At 36.3% G+C, this 21,343-nt stretch overlaps 2 protein-coding genes across 4 annotated transcripts; one reads left to right on the top strand and one right to left on the bottom strand.

The window, feature by feature from the left end:
• Window positions 1-4,362: 4,362 nt before the first annotated feature.
• On the bottom strand, window positions 4,363-20,514 carry LOC103696366 (glutathione S-transferase zeta class-like). 3 transcript variants are annotated; one of them, XM_017840428.3, is made up of 10 exons: window positions 20,482-20,514; window positions 10,246-10,321; window positions 10,000-10,056; window positions 9,182-9,267; window positions 9,016-9,087; window positions 7,800-7,853; window positions 7,606-7,681; window positions 6,406-6,467; window positions 5,220-5,279; window positions 4,363-4,796 (listed from the first exon to the last, which is right to left on the bottom strand). In XM_017840428.3, the coding sequence occupies exons 1-10, from the start codon at window positions 20,497-20,499 to the stop codon at window positions 4,692-4,694; spliced, it is 666 nt and encodes a 221-aa protein (XP_017695917.1). In that variant the 5' UTR covers window positions 20,500-20,514; the 3' UTR covers window positions 4,363-4,691. The 3 variants fall into 3 exon arrangements, with proteins under 3 accessions (XP_017695917.1, XP_008776183.1, XP_026656662.1); XM_008777961.4 differs by lacking the exon at window positions 20,482-20,514 and adding an exon at window positions 10,431-10,823; XM_026800861.2 differs by lacking the exon at window positions 20,482-20,514 and adding an exon at window positions 10,431-10,823 and having other exon boundaries at window positions 4,412-4,796; window positions 5,201-5,279.
• LOC120113055 (GDSL esterase/lipase ACHE-like) lies at window positions 16,413-18,762 on the top strand. The gene is made up of 5 exons (XM_039133622.1): window positions 16,413-16,940; window positions 17,160-17,369; window positions 17,472-17,632; window positions 17,703-17,973; window positions 18,182-18,762. Exons 1-5 carry the CDS (start codon window positions 16,709-16,711, stop codon window positions 18,448-18,450), a joined length of 1,143 nt encoding a protein of 380 aa, XP_038989550.1. The 5' UTR covers window positions 16,413-16,708; the 3' UTR covers window positions 18,451-18,762.
• Window positions 20,515-21,343: the final 829 nt, after the last annotated feature.

Here is a 21,343-nt window from a genome sequence, read left to right as displayed (position 1 = left end):
GAGAGAGAGAGAGAGGAGAGGATGCACCAATGGCCACTAGCAAATGAAATAGGTGGTTAAAGGATCGCATGAGTTTGTTCCGTTTGTGTCACACTCTCACTTTAAACGTGACATGAGCATGATTTAAGGAGGGCCATACCTAACATTCGTCTCGAACTCCTCATGGATCTCTCCACCCATCTCCCTAGCTCCTATTCTCTCAACTTCACTAAGAGTGGAAGGCTTAATCTATTGCAATCTCTCTCTCTCTCTCTCTCACTCACTCTAATGTGAGTGATGACTATATTAGGAGGAAAGGGAGGATTGGAGGATGAACCAGTGGCCACTAGCAAATGAAATAGGTAGTTAAAGGCTCATGTGAGTTTGTTCTGTTTGTGTCATCATATCACTTTAAACGTGACATTGGCATGATTTGAGGAGGATCATACCTAAATTTGGTGGTCATGCACCTAAATTCAGGGACCCCTTTTTCACTGCATTGGACAGTACAGTTCCCTTTATTGACACAAGTTGCTTCAAGCATTCCAACAGTGAACGTAGAGTACATTACAAGCGCCATTTTCTAATTACCATTTTTATTTGTACAAAAGCGCCTTAGTTATCTCACATAGTTTTACACTTTCCATTAACTGCAATTAGATTTTCTAGTAAAGTCTCTTAGTTGTACCAGAAATCACCTCATGTAGCCTAAAATTGTCTACAAGCCCTATTTATTTCAGAAATAGAAAGAAGATATATATCTAGTCCTTCAAATGCCATAATTCACAAGCACGCATATGAATCCACTAGCTACTATCATGTGTCTGGACTGTTCGTAGATTTAATAGGTTCATTATGGTGAAGTCTGTGAAGTAGCACTAGGAGTTCCATAGGTGTCACAACCAAAGCTTCATCTAAAAAAGCTAGTTGGAAGATATTATTTATATTTCTTGATTCTGTATAAGCAAAATCTATCTAGTCTATAGCCGATGTGGGACTAAATACATAATCCTCATAGTAAGGTTGCAAGTTAGAATGCTGAAGTTGGCAAAATGACGCGTGAAATAATCCAAGGAGCTGCGTCCCCCTTTAATACAAGAAAATAGTCTAAAACTTTTAAATGGAAGGGTTTCAATTAACAAAGTATTGGTGGCTACCGGACAACAATAGTTGGCAACTAAAATAGCGGAGAGAAATGGCTGAGCTTATGCCACTAGGTTTGTTGGCTTAGATTAATTATCAAGTATATTGAGGATTAGGATAAGAGGAGACAATCTAATGAAGTCTTTACTTTTTTAATTTTTATATGATTAGAGGAAGGGATATCGTTCGTCTAAGGCCCACATTTGGTGTGCCTTCCACCATGCACCGCATTGATAGAATTATATTTGAATTAAAATATTAGCATACTTGGAATAACATTTTATTGTATTTTATTGAGAAATCTAGTGGATCATGCGGAGAAGGATACTAATGGTGAGATAAGATAGGTTGGTCAAGTTTTTGTTAACATGTGGATCATAATTAACCTTATTACATCAAATGATGTTAAGTAGAGATAGCTAATGGTGCTATTAGCTTGATAATAAATTATTTTCAATAAATATGATATAATATAATCTAATATAGTTGTTCCAATATCTACTATATAATTATTATTTTTTTTGAGAGGCATTATTCATCACCTTTATCTAATTTTAAGAAATTTTGATATATTATTTTCATTTAGCCAATAAAAGAAAATATTTAGAGATAATAAAAAAATAGAGTTAATTAGCGGATGGCCAAAGCAGGTTGATAAAGTTCTATTTTTTTATTTTATTTTCCTTTTTTATTTTTTTAAAATTTGATCTTAATACTTAGACCTACATATTAAAGAACCATGTATTAAGGCAAAAACAAAAAACAAAATTAAAAGAATACTACAAAACAGTGAATTTTTGAATGTATCAATATTTTATAGAGATTTTAAAAATGCCTCATGGATGTATATATGGAATGCATATTTAAGAAAGAAAACTTTGGAATACAAAAGATGCGAACAAAATGAGATATCTAATTAGTTATTTGGAAAAAAAATCAAGAAAGGGGAAAAATTCTAAGAAGCAATCTACTTAATTATTTAATTAGGCTATGACTGGAAAGAATATTCACCTAAGATCCCCCCTAAAATTACAGAGGGGTCTACAAGGAAATGTTCTAGTCAGTTTTGGAATGAGGGGAGATGGCTGGTAATATAGTTGGGTGGATGCAGGTTGGGGCAAAAATATTTCAACCAAAATCTGATTTGTTTATTAAATAGATTAAAATTTTAGATCTGAATCTGATTTGTTTATTAAATAGATAATCCAACCCAACCTGTATAACTCATCTACTAAGTAGGTTAAATCAAGTTAAATGGGGTAAATAGATTTTGAATGGATTAAATACGTTAAACATGTCTAAATAGGTTACATAGCCAGGTCATGACCCGACCACTTATTAAACTAGTTAAAATGGGTTGAACTGGTCAAGCTATTCAATAAATAGGTCCAATAGGTTGAACCATTTATGACCCAAATTCATCTATGTTAAATCCGAACCTGCTTATAGTGGGTCGTTTGTAGGTTGGATCATAGCCACAAATTGCCACCTTTAGTCATTGGTCTTGGTTGGTGACTATGTCGCCTCTGCCTTCAAAACTATTGGTAGCAAATTATAGCAGAAAGTGACTAACAAAGCCTTCTTACCTCTCAAATGCTTAAACATCCTCCAATATTGCATGGAAACTCAAACCATCCGTGAAAGAATTTTAGTTAATGCAAAGTATTATTTAGTGGTAAACATAACAAAAAGTATTATCTATGATAGGAATTCAGTTAATCCAAAGAAGGTAGGAGCAAGCGCGGAACTCGTCGTCGTTGGACTTGCTGTCTAATTTCGTCGTCGATGCTCGATCTCCCCATAGACATGCCGACGGTGCAAATCTCATCATTGCTGGAGACATCAGTTTTGTCGAAGGAGGAGCTGACTTGAGGTCGAGACGGTCATGCACAGAAGAGACGACCCAGATTGCAATCTGTGCATAAATTGGCTTTGAGATCGGTATTGATGAAAGAAGATGAAGTGCATAGTGCTTTGAGATCTGTATAATAAACCATCCAACGGTGGTTTTGCAAAAAGGAAAATGGATCTTCTTCCATATAAAAGCCATAATCCGGACTTTCTTAATCAAAAGTTTTTTTATCTTTTTCCTCGCTCCGCAATGTCAGAATCTAGGTAAATGGCCAGGCATATTGCAATGAAAATTAAATTTCGATAACTAATTGAAATCTTTTTAAAATTTAAGATTGAAGTATAACTGATCTAAAGTTGAATCAGTGTCTACGTAATGTCCGTTCTTTTTATGAAAAAAAGAGAGCTAAAATATCCGAAAAGTAAAACATTTAGAAACTAGATCCTTGATATAACTCCCAGATCCCAAGAAACAGCATATCAGCTCTGACTTTTCCTTTTCACAGCGAGGTGGACGGCAATGATATTTTATATGCATTATCTAGTACCGAAAAGATAGCGGCAAATGATTTTTTTCTTTTTTTTTAACAAGATGACATGAGATGAAAAAGATTCACGGGCTTTTTTTTTTTTTTTTTTTTTTTTTTTTTTTTTTTTTTGGCTAGCAAAAAGGAGGTAGGGGGGGAGGGACAAGCCCACCCCGCATAGCAACCCCAACCGGGCCCCGCCCCCGCCAGGACTATGTTCGATTCGGGCAGAATGGCTGTTTGGTATAGGCCCAGCGCACCAGACCGCAGCCATATATTACTCATACCCTCCCCACCCGTGACCCCGGCTCGGTTACCCCTCTGGACTCCGGCTCGAGAACCACGTGTGAGTACGTCACACCTGGCACCACCAAGGCTACCAGCCGACCAGTAGCACTTCTAGACCCCGTGTCCAGGCTAGGGGCATCCGGTCCCCACATTTAATCGACGCCCGCGCGTTTCGAACCTGGAACCACTTGGTTAGAAGCCGAGCTCCGTTCCAACTGAGCTACCGCCTTGGCGGGCTCTTCGGCTCCTGAATTTGTGCTGAGAAATTGGAAATACAGTTTTCTTTCTCAATAACGTACTAGCCTTGTGCACAGTAACACTCTTTCCTCCTGACTGTTCTGGAACTACTAGTAAACCTGGTTCAGAAGAAGAACACCACTCTCTGGATCTCCCCTCTTCCACAAGGAAACTCCTTTGGTAAGGGTAGTAGTGCCAATGCCAAATCCCTTCCCCTGCCTAAGACTTGTCTATGGCCATCTAGACTCATAGCATTGCCGATAGATTACTTGATGAATGGAACTGCAGCTACAGACCTTACATCCCATAACTACAGAGAAAACAAGAAACACTCGTATAGTAAAAAGTTGATTAACCTGATGGCAATCAGCTATTTCTATGCGTCCTGATTTAAAGCCCCAGGTACTGAATCATTAGCTGAGAATACTCATCAAACTGGGTTTCCACTCATACAGACATTAACAGGGTCTTGTGTGGCAAGTAGTTTCTACTAAAAAAAAAGTAGTACTCAAGAAGAGTAGTAGTTTCTTCTAGTTTTTGGATGATGCACATTATTTAGAAACGCAATAGTAACATAAACACAACAGAGAGAGCGCAGCATCCACTGGCTGGATTTCCTTTTACTGTTGATAACCCATTAGACAAGTCCCATCTTTTTTGTGACTTTTAGGATGAGGAAGGCGCATCTGGCTGTCTTTCAGGTAGTGCAGCTTGGAATGCAGGCAGCTCAGTGTATGCTTCATGGAGTCTGGCAAGAGTAGGATAAGGAGACTGCAAAATAACAAGCAGTTGTGAGTTCTTGAATTAAATGCATATCATACATAAAATTGAACATAAGGATAAAATTGATATAAGCACTGAAATTACGACATAGGCACTAAGACGCATTCAACCAAAAACAAAATAATCATGTGTTTTCTTTGTAATTTAGAGTTTGTCCAAGAACCAGTTGGAGATATAAACAGTCCCCTAAATAGCAACTGCCCTGATACAATCAGATTGAGATAATGCCACCGCCATAACTTGGCTTTCCTAAGAAAAGCCATAATTCTGCTCCCATGGAAAAATAAGACTATCATGATAAGATGAATTCTTGATATATACATATATATTATTTGTTGAGATTTTAATGCATATTTATAACAAATGGCTCCAGAGTACAAACAATGTATTACAGAATATGAGCAACATTACCATGTCAACTTGGAAACGCTTTGACCCTGCATAGATCTGAGGCTCCAGAAAGACATCTGCCTGCACATAGAACCACCAAGAAACATCAAGTTTTGATAAATCATTAACATACATGGGATCTTACAGTCAGACACGGGCCAACTGAAATGTGTACTTCACTTCCGGTACAAGGAGCCATCGATGATAGTGTAGCAGTTTAATCAACACGGAAGAACTTGTTTTTATAATATGCTAATGGAAAATTTTGCTCATTTATGCATTATTACGATTAGTAAACAAATGCCGCAGGGTATAAGTTGAAGGGTCGATGAAGGCCTTGCAAACTCCATATATGATTGCCAACATGGATGTCTGTCAATTAAAATATTAAAACTAATGCACCAGAAAGATGGCTCTAGTCATTGAGAAGTTGAGGAATGGGAGGTAACAGATGCTTCCTTTATACTTCCAGCAATCATGCAGGGTGCGCAAACATCTAATGAAGGTGAAAATTTTGGCAATTGCAGCAAGGCAACAGTCGACTGTTTTTTGTTGAACGGCTTCAAGCTTTGACTCAGCTGACAAGGAAGCTAGAAATATTCCGCTTTTGGAACAGATGTTAGGTTGCCAATTAAAAGGAACACAGCTTTGATTGTTCAAAGATTAAGCAAACAAAGTATCTTTTTAGTATCATAAAAGATCATTGCTGAAAAATAAAATAATTTTAAAAAACAACTGCTTAAAGTAAAAGTAAATAAAAAGGGAGAAAACCACAGCTTAAATTAGATGATTATAGCAATCAAAATTAAAATTTCCAGGCAACATAAAATGTTAGACGTTGGAGTCTCTTGAAGGATTAAGATCAATATACGTTTCTAAAGGAATTGGGACTTAAAAACAGCAACAACATAGTTAGTAATTATTATTTTGGAATGATTACAAGGAGATTACCAGGCAAAATAAAATTTTACTGGTTAAATCTCTGGAAGAATTCAGATCCATATACAATTCTAAGGGAATTGGCACTTCAAAAAAAACAACATAGTGAACATTACTTTTTGGATGATTACAGGGAGGTTTAAACATATAGTTCATAAGAATGTATTTTCACATCTCCACACAAATTATACAGATTTTATTTAACCTCTAGTTAACCTAATTCCTAAAACATGTCGCAAAAGGCAAACAAAATATTTAGAAGACATACCAGTTGGACTTCATCTCCTGTAGCATATTTTCCAGCATGGTCTTTTAACAGTTTCTCAAGGGCTGAAACACAAACAAATAAGCACAAAATCAGACATATAAAAGCTAAACCACAATTTTCAGACCTAAATCAAGCACATTTAAGCACTCAAAACAACAATAGAGCAGTTGAGAAGAGCATTATGCAGCAAGAATAAAAAGAAGCCAAGCAAACTTAAGCGGTCACTTTTGTTACCAGCTGCATAATTCATTCTTGATATTAACACGTGAATTATGACATTAGTTCTACTCTGAATTTTAGTATTTCCCAAGAAAACCTAATGAAGCATATGCTTCATTTCTCAAAAATTCATATTCAAAAATTCATATCTCAATGAAGCTTGGATAAGATTTTAACACTTCTGCTTGTATAGGATTTCATATCTAAGTGATCAATAGTATCCAAATCTAAGAGAAAAACATTGCCGCACATATACACAACAATTATCTAATGTATAGATTCTTTGTTGTTATAATAGCCAATACGAGCACAGCTCAGACCTTATAGAGCAAGAATTTCTTTTACATACTTAGAATGGCATCCTAGTTACATATTTACACAACTTTTTTTGAGACAAAGTATTATGCAAAGCAAACTTTGCATTGCAATGACTTCCAACATTACTGTAAGAACAACAGCACCTGGTGATAGTTCAGCCTGATGCCTGGAACACAAAAAGGTGAAAGAAGTTCACCTTAAAGTAAAGAAGGATAACAAGAAGATAGTTTTGTAAATTAATGAATTCTAAAAGGTTCCAGAGTACTCTATTTTCACAAAATAGTTGAAGAATTCATTGAAACCAAGGTAAGTCTATAATCAGGAAATTCCTTAACATGTGTGAAAGGCTAGCATGGAGTTTTAGGATTATGCGTGAAAAGCTATATCATGGTGAGTTGTATTAAAGCAAGGTCGTGCTGCAGCAGCACACCATATCAACCCAGAATAAACATATGTAGGTGAGGCAAACCGTATGAAAGAAGGGTCTCGAAAAGAGAATAAAGTCCAATGAATCAAGGAGGGAAAACAACATGAAGCGTCATGCTTGGCACTTGTGACAAAGCAATACCAATTTCATATGTAAGTCCATTCCAGATTACATTCAACAAACACATCTATATCAGTTATAGAGCAACAATAATGTTTACCGATAATTAAACTAACCTGTGAAGCCTTTATTGATATGGTGCTGAGCCCATTTAAGTTTCTCATCAGGATTGAACTTTGACTCTATCCAACTCTGCAAAGTGATTTCCAACACATGGAAAGCCATGTCAAATGTATCGAAGGAGCATAATGGTGATTGTGGGGATATATACTGAGTTTTGAAAGCAGTAATCAAGCTTCTTCTAACTCACAAGCACAGGAAGATTCTGAAGAGGCTGGATACTTGAACTCACAATACTTGCTACCTAAAATAAGTCATAGAAATTTGTGCTTGTCAAAATTGCAAACAAAAAGTATACAACTTGATTGTGCAGACAAAAGACTATACATGTTATAAATCTCAATAAAGAAAATTAAATGGCTTGATTTTGCACATAAAGACTATACAAATGTTGAATCTGCATTCAAAGAGTTTTGCAATAATCAGTCGAACAACCTAACCATCGTCATAATACTTAGGGCCCGTTTGGCAAAGCTTTTGGTAGGCCAAAAAGTACTTTCTGACCCTCCAAAAGTACTTTTGGATGGAATAGGAATGTTTGGTAAAAAAAAATCGAAAAGTTATTTTAGCTTTGCCAGAAAGCTGAAAACGTCTAATTGGAAGAAGCTACAAAATGGAGCTTCTTCAAAAAAGTACTTTTAGCACGCGTCGGGAAGCTATTTTAGATTTATAAAATTTTTCTTTTTAGATCAAAATACCAACGATAAAATCATATAATTACAGAAAATATCCCTTTATATCACAATGCACAAAGAAAGAAATCTGCAGAAGACCCAACAAACAAGAAATCCTCATTGGCCTTGGCTTTCTCCCTTGCCACGTGATCAACGTATTATTTTTTTCCTCCATTTATTTATCCATCGTTTTGATTTTTGTTTGAGGGGAGAATTTTTTAGCTTCGTTCTTCATTTTATCCCAAATAATCATAAAATCTCACTTTTGTAAGTATGATTGTGTGCCTCTATATTTTTATCCAAAAACTAGTGTCTAAAAATATTATATTAATAACATATTAATATATAATAATAATAATTATAATATTCTCTATCAAAATATTATATTATACTATAAATATAATATTACATTACATTATATCATAATACATTGATATGTTATGTTATATAATATCAAATTATGTTATATTATTAGGCTATAGTATACAATATTATATTAACTATATTAGAATAATATTATATTACATTACAGTAATATTTTACTATATCATATATTTATGTATTAATACATATTATATTTTATTATGCTCTAGTGTATAATACTATGCAATGTCCTTTACGGTCTTTTTGTCATACCAAAAGTACTTTCTCAATTTTGTTGTACCAAAAGTACTTCCTCTATTATATAATATTATGCATACAACACTAATAGCATTGCCATGGAAGCCTTACCTGGAGATTGAGGGCCTTCTTTTTGAGATCTTGTGGCAGGAGTGGATGTTGAGGATACTTGTCTTCTAAATACTGTCCAAGCCAAAGGCAAATTATTACCATCACTACGATCTTTAAGAGGCAAGCAGGTAAAAGCCAATAAGTCATAGGATTATCATTTACTCACCAATGCGATGGCAAACGAGTCAGAAACCACTGTATCCCCATCCACCAGAGCCGGAACATATTTAACTGGATTGATCTTCACAAATTCTAGAATTTAAATGTAGAAAAATGAATAAAAATCCCATTGTGAACACAAAAGTATTAGGCTATCAGACAAAAATAGAGAAACTAGCTCAGCCAAGAAAAGCTCGAAAGAAGCTCAATTTTAAGCTAAAGAAATCAAGCTTGAACCATAAAAATAGGGCCCAAGTTAGTTTCAAGCCAAGCCAAAAATTAACTAGCTCAGTCAGGCTTGGCTCAATATGGCTTCAATACATTTATATTATATATATCGTATATTATACAGATTTTGAGTCATTAGATTAAAGCTTGAATTAGTGTATCTTGTTTATTCTTTGAATCAACTAACTATTAATACATGCTTGAACCGAGCTTGAATCAAGCTATTATTCAAGCTGAACAGAGCTTGGTTCAAGCTTGAGCTCACTTTAGAATTATTGAGCTGTTTAATTAGGCTTGTGTTCATCTAGGTTCAGAATTAAGCTCGAAATAATGGTAAATAAATCAAGCTTTATCTTGAAATTCAATCTCAAAATTAATTTCAAACCAAGCTTGATCAGACCCAAGCTTGATAAAACTCAACTTGATTGCAGCCCTGAAAACTACTTAAAAAATACAAAGAAAAATATACATAACATCTAACTAAAATCATTAGATCCAAAAGTAAGGGGAACGAGTAAATCCACAAAACTAACGCCAAAATAGCAAGTCTCGGGGTAAATTATATCCATCAACACAAACCCACATAGAATTGTTTACCTGGATTCGATTGCTCGTCTTTTAGAAGGTTCACAGCCTTGTACTCATACTCCAATCCTTCCAGAAATAAAAACATTTTATAATTGAAATCAATTCCACCAAGAAAGAAAAAGAGAAACAGCTATAAAGATGAGAATAAATTATTAGAAAAAGAAACAACGGAATCATCCGATACCGAGTAAAGAAAACTCAGTGACTTCATAAAAAACTAGGGTTTGATCAAGAGGCAAAATCTAAAAATCCAACCTTTGAGATGGAGGACGATCCGGATTCGGTGCGCGCACGAGCTCCGCCAGTAGGAGTAGAGCGTCAGCTTTGCCTCCTGGGGAAAAAAATCGAACAGAATTAGAAGGGAATTCAACTCGGGAGCGAGGAATCTAATCCATGGATCGAGGTGAAGAAGTAATAGGGGGGAAAGAGGAGGCGATTACTTTCGATTCGGACGCCATGGATCGCAATCAGTACAAGGGCGGCACTCGAAGGTGATGACTTTGGATGAGCCTTACCTGAAGCAAATGGCCAACGATAAAAGGAGGCATTTTTTATGGAAGAAGGCCCGGCTTATATCAACGGAAAGAGGCAAAACAAGCCAACATTGTCGTCGTCAGAGGAAAATTTTAATGATAACCATATTATATTAATTGCTTCAACCTTGTTGAGTATACATATATAGAAATATTTCTGATAAATCTTTTGATTGGATATTATCTTTTATGGTGCAAAGACAATAAGAGTAAGTTTGGATCCAAGCATAAACTATTTTTGGATAAAATAAACATTTGGCTGAAGATGAGGAAAACCAAAATGGTAGTAGGAGAGACTGACAAATTAGATTTTCGACCAGTGGTGAGCTATTTTCCTGGTAAAGCTTTTGATTAGATATTAGCTTTTACGATGCAAAAATAATAAGAGTATGTGGGATGCAAACATAAAGTATTCTGGGTAAATTAGGGTTTTGGACGAAGACAAAAAGAAAATGGTAGTGGTAGGAGAGACTGATAAATTGGATCTTTGGCTGAAGATGAGGTAAGCTCAATCATCATAAAAGAAGGACAAAAGAAATATATATCAATTGTAAGCAGGAGTAACCCCACCTCATAGGCCATACAAGTCAAACATGTTGGTGATTCCTGTTTTTACTTTCTAATTCCAAGGAGAAGGTAAGATGGATGCAGCCAAGTTGCTTTGTAAAGGCCAACCACTACTGATAATTAGACTCTTTTCCTAACTTGTTTGTCATCAGAATGTATCATATATGAAGAAATTGAACGACATTTGCTCGAGAAGTAAGGACTTAGAAATTCCATCCTTCGCCATTCTTTTATTGGTCCTCTGATCTGATGTATTTCATGAGTATTTTAAGCTACCAACACAACCTTGGATCATGCTAATGCATCCAATAAAAAAGACTCAAGATGGACATAGGCTGGCTTTGAGGCCTGTCAGGCAGGGTTGCTTCGAGCCAGGCTAGAAATGAGGATAAAGAGCTTTTGAGCCCAAGTCTGGCCCTAAATTGAAGGCTTCAAGTAAATTTGGGAGTGGTCTGGGCTGACCTTGCCCTGTTCAGGCTCAGCTTGAGGCCATTGCAAGAGGACATCCAATTTGAGCTGAATTTGAGCTGCTGCTGTTCATGCATTGCTTATAGAATGATTTAGTTTTCTTCTGTAGCTAGATCTAGTTATGCAGTCATCTTCTTAAGAACTGATAGTATATTTCAGGCATAAAAGATTAGTTTGATACAAAAGAATTTCAACAATCTCAGTGTTATATCGCAATTACATTGAATATAACCTTCGACAGGACTTCTACTTCTGATTGCAGCATCCTACACTATGGTTTAGGAGTTCCTTGATTGTTGATGTTAACAATACATAAACAAAATTTCCTTTTTTTCTAAAGACAAAGATGCGTTAAAAAAAAAAAAAAAAATAGAGCAGTGCTCCTGAGTCCTGCCAAGCACAATGCGGGCTATTGCCCTATGCTGCAAGCCTCGTCATCGACCCTGTCAAGTAAAGTATCATAAATCGAACCTTATCGCCTGGTTTTATACAAAATGGAGCCCCCTCCTATTTCTTAAGTAATCGATGTGGGACGAATAATACAACAAAGGCAACTTATTAATAAATAAATAAAATTTTAAAAAATTTTGATTTTAAGAATAAATTATATTTACAACCAATAATATAAAAAATCCACGCTTATTCCTCTTAAAATTTATTTTTATTTAATATTTTAACTTATAATTTAATAAAATGCTAGTCAAATCGTTAACTTTAAATGACATCTAAATATATCATTCTATTTTTTTTTTGAAAATTACTAAAATAATCTTACGTGATATGACAAGCACCCAAGGATATAAAAAAACACATGTATCCTTCTCTGCATTTAGGATTAATTTTGACATTACATATGAAGTAAATAGATTCACTAAAGCCATTAATTTAATTAGGTATAAGTATAGGTTTTACAAATTATTGAATGCAAGTGTAATAAATAAAAAAAATTATAATTTGCTCTAATAAATAGATCGAGAACAGTAAATTATTATATTTATAAATTAGAGCAGCACAAATTTTAGTTCCTTATCCAATCCCAGACATGAAGAATTTTGGCCGGGAAGGAGGGTTTTAAGAGGTATAGGGAGAAGTGGGAGGTTCCTGGTTAAGAGGGTTTCTAAGGTGAGTGTACAAGCAAATAACAAGGAACATAACTGCACCTCAGAAGTGCTCATAATCCGTTCTATTTAGACTTGCAAATGAACCATTTCTTGCAGTTTAAATCCCAGTCGCATATGGTCCAAGGAAAGACTAAATCTTAAGGATTTCATCTTGGAGGAGGTGTCTTTAAGCATTTGATGCCCAAGAATTACTCCTCAAGCTCTGTATATGTTCGACATTTGTTAGAATGATTATATTTTTAGTTTTTTGAAGAAACAAGAAAAATGATGGAGGATATTTCATTTTATCGGTCAAAATGATCCAACTTCATTCTATTTTTGCAATATATCTGCAAGCGGTTGACAAAAATATTGGAAGAGTATATACATATGAACTCGTGTTATTACTGATAGGAAGTGCTCATTGCATAGAAACGTATTTACCTCAATCCTAGAACCATGAAAGCTATATACTATGTCACGCCTCCGCCTCCTCGGGGCACGTGAGGTATCCAGTGCCCACGTGGGAGCCACATGAGGAGGGACTGCGGAGCTTCTTTGCCAGATATTGTCCGGTTCTGGAGCTTCACGCAAGCGTCCTTCATCCCTCTCCGGTTTTGTTTTCCTCCCAAAATGCGTCTGCAGGATTAGGAAACACCCGCCTCATATGCTCAGGCTCTAGAACGAGTCTTGGGTATATGAGATGGGTGTCTCCTAATCCTGCAGACGCATTTTGGATGGAAAACAAAATCGGGGAGAGTGAAGGACGCTTGCGTGAAGCCCCGAAACCGGACAATATCTGGCAGGGGAGCCCCGCGGTCCCCCTTCATGTGGCCCCCATATGGGCACTGGGTGTCTCACGTGCTCCGCGGAGGCGGAGGTGTGACATTTGGTATCAAAGCCGAGGATGGCTCTTGTCCCATGGTGGAAAGGGTGTGAGGCCCAATAGTCTTATATCGGAAAGACTCGTTTCAGAGCCTGCGCATATGAGGTGGGTGTCTCCTAATTCTGTAGACGCATTTTGGATGGAAAACAAAACCGGAAAGGGGTGAAGGACGCTTGTGTGAAGCCCCGGAACCGAATAATATCTGGCAGGGAAGCCCCGCGGTCCCTCCTCATATGGCCCCCACGTGAGCACTGGGTGCCTCACGTGCTCCGCGCAGACAAGGGCGTGACATACTGAACCCCAACACCACATATTTTAATATAAGATCTGTTAGCGTTATGGCACCTAGTAATTGCTATATTGCAATAGAATAATGAATTTAATTTAAATTTATATCGGGAAAACTTTTGGAAAATTAGATTGATAGATAAGCTCGACTAGATTGGGGCATGTTTAAAAAAACTATCTTAAGAATGTGATTGGCCCTTTCATGCGAGTCTACGACAATCTCGTTTCTAAAGTACAACAACACGGCTCAACTTGATCATTCTCTAATGAGCATGTGCGTTGGGAGGCTAGACCCAATCGACTACTTCATTTGTTCAAAAGATATAAAGATTGTGAAATAAGAAAAACAACAAAGTATGGAGAAAGAGCGACCGCATGGAAAAGAGTAGGAGTCTCTATCCCAGGGCTCAGACCCCATTTATGGACTTTGACCAAATGACTGAAGCAATGTAACATTTTGAAAGGAGACATTTGGCAAAAAGCATACGCGTTATGCGCCCCACCACGCGATGCACACCCTTGAAGCCAAGTTGCGCATGTGTGGTCACCAACTCACTTCCCTTGAAGCCAGACTTGGGCTTCAAGGAACAGAGTTTCTATAAAAGCATTTTACATTTCCAATGTAGGACTAACATAAGAAGATAAGAATTTATTTTAAAAATTAAATCTTTTGAAAATTTAAAAATTCTCAAATATTCTCAAAAAATTTAAATGTTTACAAAAGTATAAAGAAAAATATCTAAGTAACTTATACTATGCAACAGTTGAGGTGTCTTGTAGATTTGAACCTTACTTAATGTTAATTGTATTCATAAAAATGTAATAAATTAAATCTTGCACTAGATTTTCTCTCAGACTTTAAAATATCACACACACCGTACGTACCAATTAGATATTTATGCAATTAGCACCACTTAAAAGCCTTACATTTATATGATTATTTTCACATAGGCGATTCCTCCAAAAACATTTATGATTTAATACCTTGCAAATTTTCTATTTTGGACTCATTAAAAGTATAACCCAACTTTTCGGATTTATTTTGTTAGTGATATAAGCATTCGCCATAGGAATGGGAGAAGATATACGCTAAGAATATGTTTCGATACGATCATTCAATTAGCTTCGTTTTTACCATATTGATCCTTTTTCATAGGATCTCTAATCACAAAGGTCAGATATCCATTGCTGGTGACAAAGTAATGGGCTTAAGCCTTATCCTCCATTCCTCCTCCATGATTCTGAGACTTTACTCCTAGACAAACTCTTGGTCAGTAGACCTACCAAGTTTTCTAAGATTTGACAAATTCTAAGAAAAGTATATTATTCCTTTTGAGTTGTTTTATAAATTTATGGCGAAGCTGGAAATGCCGATTCATCTTTTATTAGTACTTTGTTAATCAGTCACTTTTATCACAATCTTATTATTATAATGAATTGATATGACTGGAGCTAGCTTAGGTACTAACCATAGTTTTGAGATAAAATTTTTAATCCATTCAGCCTCAATACAGACAGTATCCAGAGCAATCAACTTGGCCTCCATGGTAAGATTTTCATATAAACACCGTTGCTCCTTAAACATCAAAAACTGAAATCCTCCGTTACTACTTTTACATTGACCCGGTTTTGTCAATATTAATTTTTATGGATGGACTGCAGTAGACAAGTTTTTTCTATCATTCTTTTTCTTAAGATTGAAAGAGAGATGAAGTTGTGGTGGGCAAACGTCAAGCGGTCATCATTTCATCCCCTATCTTGGTCTTCTCCACGGTCTTCTTAGATCTTGGCTACTCTTAAACGGCACCAAGTTCATCTAGAAGGAACTACCTGAGGAGAAAGTTATGTGGCTACTTCCTTTGATAAACGTGGTCCTTAAGCCTTGCTTTCAATTCCATCAGCATCTCGTAGACACGTAAAACAAAGCTTGCGTTGTGTTCTAGAAATGAGAAATGAGAAATGAGTGGTATCTATTATATCTCCCATAGCAGTCTAAAGTTGATGTGAATTTTCTCCCCTTTTATTTAATTAAATTTATCTTCTCAAATTCATATATATATATACACACACACACACAATATACACACACACACACACATATATATACATAATAAATAAATATATATAATATATATATATATACACACACACACATACATAATATATATGTGTGTATGTGTGTTTTGAAAAAAAAAAAAGAACTGAACTATAAAAATATTTGCAGAAGAAGAGAAAAACAAAAAAAAAATAATTTTATTTCTCTGTTCCATTATATTTGGTACATCTCAGAGGTTATATATACTTGTGTACATACTCTATACAAAAAATAATAATATACGCTAATATAGGATCACACTAATAATAAAAAATATTACTAACTCATACAAACTGTTATATGATCTCTAAAATCACTATAACAAAATCATACTAATAAAAAAAAATAATAGAAGTTAATACAAAATCACGTTAATAAAGAAAAATATCATCAAAGATGCAGGTAATTACGTAATCCCTAAAATTATGCTAGCATTGACGATTGACATATGTTTCATCCTTGCAATATATATTTTTTTTAATTTCTGAGAAACAATAATGATGAAAATTTAACCTCCATTTTAACTGAGAACAACCATGTTCTATTCTAAATTGCAAGTTAGATCTTTACAATTTGATTAGCATCACATCCCTTATCCATCCGGTCAACTCTCTTCCTATGTTCACATGCCGCGCCCACCAGTCCCATTTTATCTTCTTCGCAACTTTCTACCTTTGACTTCATCTATTCAAACAATCCAGCATCACCTCCAGCCTGAGTTCCCTCCTTCAAAGCCTCCCTCCTTCAAAGCCTCCTTTCTGTCACCTCTTAGATCCAAGCAATGAAGCTTTCTCCTCTTCTTCTTGGCTACCTATCAGTTCTGCTGCTGCTCTCAGTCCCAGTCTCATCCTCGCCATGCCATTTCCCTGCCGTTGTCAATCTGGGCGACTCAAATTCAGATACAGGTGGTCTCTCAGCCGCCTTCGGGCCGGTCCGCACACCGTACGGTGAGACCTTCTTCAGGATGCCCGCAGGCAGGTACTCAGATGGCCGCCTTATCATCGACTTCATTGGTAATTATCTCCCTTTTATCCATATAAATTAGCTGCTAATCAACGCCATTTAGAACTCTTACTTCAAACAGTTGAATTTGAGGGGTAGTTTTCAGGGAATTAAAGATCACCAAAGCCCATGGGGGTCACTCATGGAGACCCAATACAGAATCCTAGTACTGATTCCACCATAAATTATCTGATCGAATTTGTGGTCATATTTTTTTGTCAAATTTCCAGCTGAGAGCTTTGGATTGCCATACCTCAGTGCCTACCTTGATTCATTGGGCACGAATTTCCGGCATGGTGCTAATTTTGCGTCCGCAGCAGCTACAATTATGCCGCAGAACACAACCCTTTCTCAGGGTGGCTACAGTCCCTTCTCTTTAGATGTGCAGCTGGATGAGTTCTTGCAGTTCAAATCCCGGTCTCAAACGATCTACGAACGAGGCAAGTTCTAGTCATTCTAAACCATCACTCCACTGTAGTTCAGCAGTTGGGTTCTGCTGCTTAAATTTATCAAACTTTTGTTGCATATGAAACAAACTGCAGGAGGAGTTTACAGGGAATTGATGCCCAGAAAGGAGTACTTCTCTCGAGGGCTGTATACATTCGACATCGGTCAGAACGACATCACTGCCTTCTCTTTCCTTAACATATCGGCAAACGATTACATCCCGAATGCTTTGAATGAGTTCTCGTCGGTGATAAAGGTATGGATAGATTGAAAACAGATGATGTTTCTGAGATATGGTATGATGGTGAGCTTGTGTTGGCATGCAGAGCATCTACGAGGAGGGAGGAAGGTCATTTTGGATCCACAACACTGGTCCTCTCGGCTGCCTTTCTTATGTTTTGTTACGAATGCCCCTCACAGCAGAACAGTTGGACTCTGCCGGCTGTGCCATTCCTTACAATCAATTAGCCCAGCAATTCAACAGGATGCTCAATGAAACAGTAATCCAGCTAAGAAAGGATCTTCCTCTCGCAGCGATCGCATTGGTCGACATATACTCCGTCAAGTACAAACTCATAAGTGAAGCCACAAAGTACGGTGAGGCCCTCCAACCCCTTCTAACAATGGCAATGGTGATGGATAATCCCTGTAACAAGCATGAAGCACTGTGACCAACCTGCTAACAATTTTGCGATCGAACCATTTCATCAAATTTCATTTCATTTTGCCACAACTTCTGTGTCCTTCGCCATGTAGAAAGATAGAGCATGAAATGTCCATTTACTAAAGCTAGAAATGGTTTCAGGATTTGAGCAGCCACTTAGAGTTTGCTGTGGATATGGTGGTGGCGAGTACAACTTCGATTTCAATGTGAGGTGCAGCGATACGGCTGAGGTGAATGGCACTAATGTTCTGCTCGGCAAGTCATGCAAGGATCCCTCAAAAAGCATTATTTGGGATGGAGTTCATTACACAGAGGCTGCAAACAGGTGGGTGTTTGATCAGATCAAAGGTGGGGCATTTTCAGATCCTCCCGTCCCATTGAGCATGGCATGTCGCAGGGAGAAGCCATGAACCATGCTGCCTCACAATAATGTTTACTATTAGCTACCAATAAAACTGCGAGCTGTCCCAAAGCTTCTTCAATTGGAGATGCCGCTAGCAATGTAAACATTATAAAATTCTAAAGGACTAATTTCTAATTGTCATCATGATTATAATATAAATGGAGGGATTCAGTTCTCGACAGTTGATATCCTGAAGACAAGCAGAATGTCAACGAGCTTTTCCAATTTACAGAGGGAAAGTGAGGGGTGTGACCACAAATGGTTGGGAGTCATTGCGATCTTGTTTGCCATAAAGATGGAAAATTTACTCTTACGTCACTAAGGGAACATCTTTAGTACTGTTGCAAACCTTGTAAACCTCAAGGCTTTTGTTGATCTTATTCTTCTCTGCATGACTGATACCTTGTTTTAATATCAGAAAACCGACTTAATTAATCGGTAGATCGTCGCTTGCGATCATAGATGGTGGCTGCAACTTTTTGTGGTTATGGATGATAGGGGAACCCTATGAACCAGTCATAATTCTACATTGCATTTTCAGATAGGCCATTATAGATTCCAGTAATTTATTCCTGTCATGAGATATATACCCGTATAGGAATAATATCGTCCTTGAAAGATTGGTGACACAAGCAATGCACATTCCTACAACTTTGTGGATTCAATCTACTAGATTACGCTAGTGAATGGGTTTTGATGATTTCTGAGATTTTAATGCTGATGGTTCAAGGATTAAACAATCAACTCAAGGGAATCAACGGTAACTAATAGATATTTAGTATGTTAGGTCATACTTTTCTAGAAGTATCATGCAGCTAACTTTGTTCTTGAGTCCACTTCCCTAATAAGCAAACCAGAGAATAAATACATTCCATCCCCTCAGAAAACGTTAAAATCATGAGCAGGGGCGGCCCAATACATTTGGGGGCCTTACGCGAACTCATTAGAAGAGGCTTTTTTAATTATTATTTAAATAATAAATTTTTTAATAAGTATAAAAATATTTTAAAATTTTTATTTAAAAATAATTCGTCTAGCTTTTTGAGAAGCAAAATTACTAATTAAACTTTTATACTCAAGATCCATTAAAATACTATTTTCAATCGATAATATAGCTAATCCATTTAATCTTTCTTATGACATAGTTGATCGCAAATAAGATTTTATCAACTTTAATTTTGAAAAACTTCTTGCAGCAGAAGCAACTGTTATAGGTATTGTTAATAATATCCTATATGCAATGCATGCATTTGGAAAAAAATCTGTTTTTTTTATAAAACTTAAAATATCAATAGGGGTACTAGTTTCTGTTTGTAAAAAATTTTTTAAAATTTTTAACTCTAAAAACAGATCAATACCATCAATATCAGAATATTATATTACATTACAGTAATATTATACTATATCATATATTTATATATTGATATATATTATATTTTGTTATGCTATATTGTATAATACTATACAATGTTCTTTATGGTTATTTTGTCATACTAAAAGTACTTTCACATGTTAAAATGAAACAGCAATTTAGAAATGTAGTTATCCAAACATTTTTTTATAAATTCTCTGCTTCCAAAAGTTTTACCGTCGACAGCTCTCCCAATCAAGACCTAAGTAATTTCGAGCTGCATGCCAAAGGAACATTATAGAGGTATAACTCCATTGGTAATTTAAATTAATTCCACCAAGAAAGAAGAAGAGAAACAGCTATAAAGATGAGAATAAATTATTAGAAAAAGAAACAAAGGTAATTTAAATCATCCGATATTGAGTAAAGAAAACTCGGTGAATTCATAAAAACTAGGGTTTGATCAGAAGGCAAAATCTAAAAATCCAACCTTTGAGATGGAGGACGATCCGGATTCGCTGCGAGCACGAGCTCTGCCAGTAGGAATAGAGCGTCAGCTTTGCCGGTTTCGCGATCTCGTGGGAAAAAAAATTGAACAGAATTAGAAGGGAATTCAGCTCGGGAGCGAGGAATCTAATCCATGGATCGAGGTGAAGAAGTAATAGGGGGGAAAGAGGAGACTATTACTTTCGATTCGGACGCCATGGATCGCGGTCGGCACTCGAAGGTGATGGCGGATGGGTTTTACTTGAAGCAAATGGCAGGTGAAAAAAGGAGGCTTTTTTGATAGCAACAGGCCCGGCTTGTATATTAATTGCTCTCATTAAAGAAAAATTTTAATGATAACAACCATATTATATTAATTACTTCAACCTTATTGAGTATATATATATATATATATATATATATATATATATATATATATATATATATATAGATCGATCGATCGATCGAGAGAGAGAGCGCACAAAGCCCGGAGCCTGATAACATATTTATTAATTGTCGTCATCAGAGGAAAATTTTAATGATAACCATATTATATTAATTGCTTCAACCTTGTTGAGTATACGTATATAGAAATAGTTCTGGTAAATCTTTTGATTGGATATTAGCTTTTATGGTGATTCCTATTTTTATTTTCTAATTCTAAGCAGAAGATAAGATGGATGCAGCCGACTGCTATTTAAGGGCCGGCCACTGATAATAAATCAAGACTCTTTCCCTAACTTGTTTGTTGCCAGAATGTATCATATATAAAGAAATTGAACGGCATTTGCTCGAGAAGTAGGGACTTAAAAATTCTATCCTTCGTCATTTTTTTATTGGTTCTCTGTTTCGATGTATTTCATGAGAATTTTAAGCTACCAACACAACCTTGGATCATGCTAATGCATCCAATAAAAAAATGATAATTAGTTTGTAGGACTCGAGATGGACATTGTCACGCCCCCACCTGTGTAGGGCACGTGAGGCATCCAGTGCCCACGTGGGGACCACATGAGGGGGGAAACACGAGGCTCCCTGCCAAATATTGTCCGGTTTTGGAGCT

Source organism: Phoenix dactylifera, chromosome 14 (genome assembly GCF_009389715.1).
Source record: "Phoenix dactylifera cultivar Barhee BC4 chromosome 14, palm_55x_up_171113_PBpolish2nd_filt_p, whole genome shotgun sequence".
Taxonomy (NCBI): domain Eukaryota; kingdom Viridiplantae; phylum Streptophyta; class Magnoliopsida; order Arecales; family Arecaceae; genus Phoenix; species Phoenix dactylifera.
This window is presented reverse-complemented; position numbering and strand designations above follow the sequence as displayed.

What these genes read in the sequence shown, in the direction of transcription:
- LOC120113055 (XM_039133622.1), top strand. Translation starts at nt 16,709, where the DNA reads ATGAAGCTTTCTCCTCTTCTTCTTGGCTACCTATCAGTTCTGCTGCTG. An exon ending in TCAAACGATCTACGAACGAG is followed by an intron (nt 17,370 to 17,471) that starts GCAAGTTCTAGT and finishes AACAAACTGCAG; the next exon opens with GAGGAGTTTACAGGGAATTG. An exon ending in AGTTCTCGTCGGTGATAAAG is followed by an intron (nt 17,633 to 17,702) that starts GTATGGATAGAT and finishes GTTGGCATGCAG; the next exon opens with AGCATCTACGAGGAGGGAGG.
- LOC103696366 (XM_017840428.3), bottom strand. An exon ending in GATCGTCCTCCATCTCAAAG is followed by an intron (nt 10,057 to 10,245) that starts GTTGGATTTTTA and finishes TATTTCTGGAAG; the next exon opens with GATTGGAGTATGAGTACAAG. An exon ending in AGAAGGCCCTCAATCTCCAG is followed by an intron (nt 7,854 to 9,015) that starts GTAAGGCTTCCA and finishes GACTTATTTTAG; the next exon opens with GTAGCAAGTATTGTGAGTTC.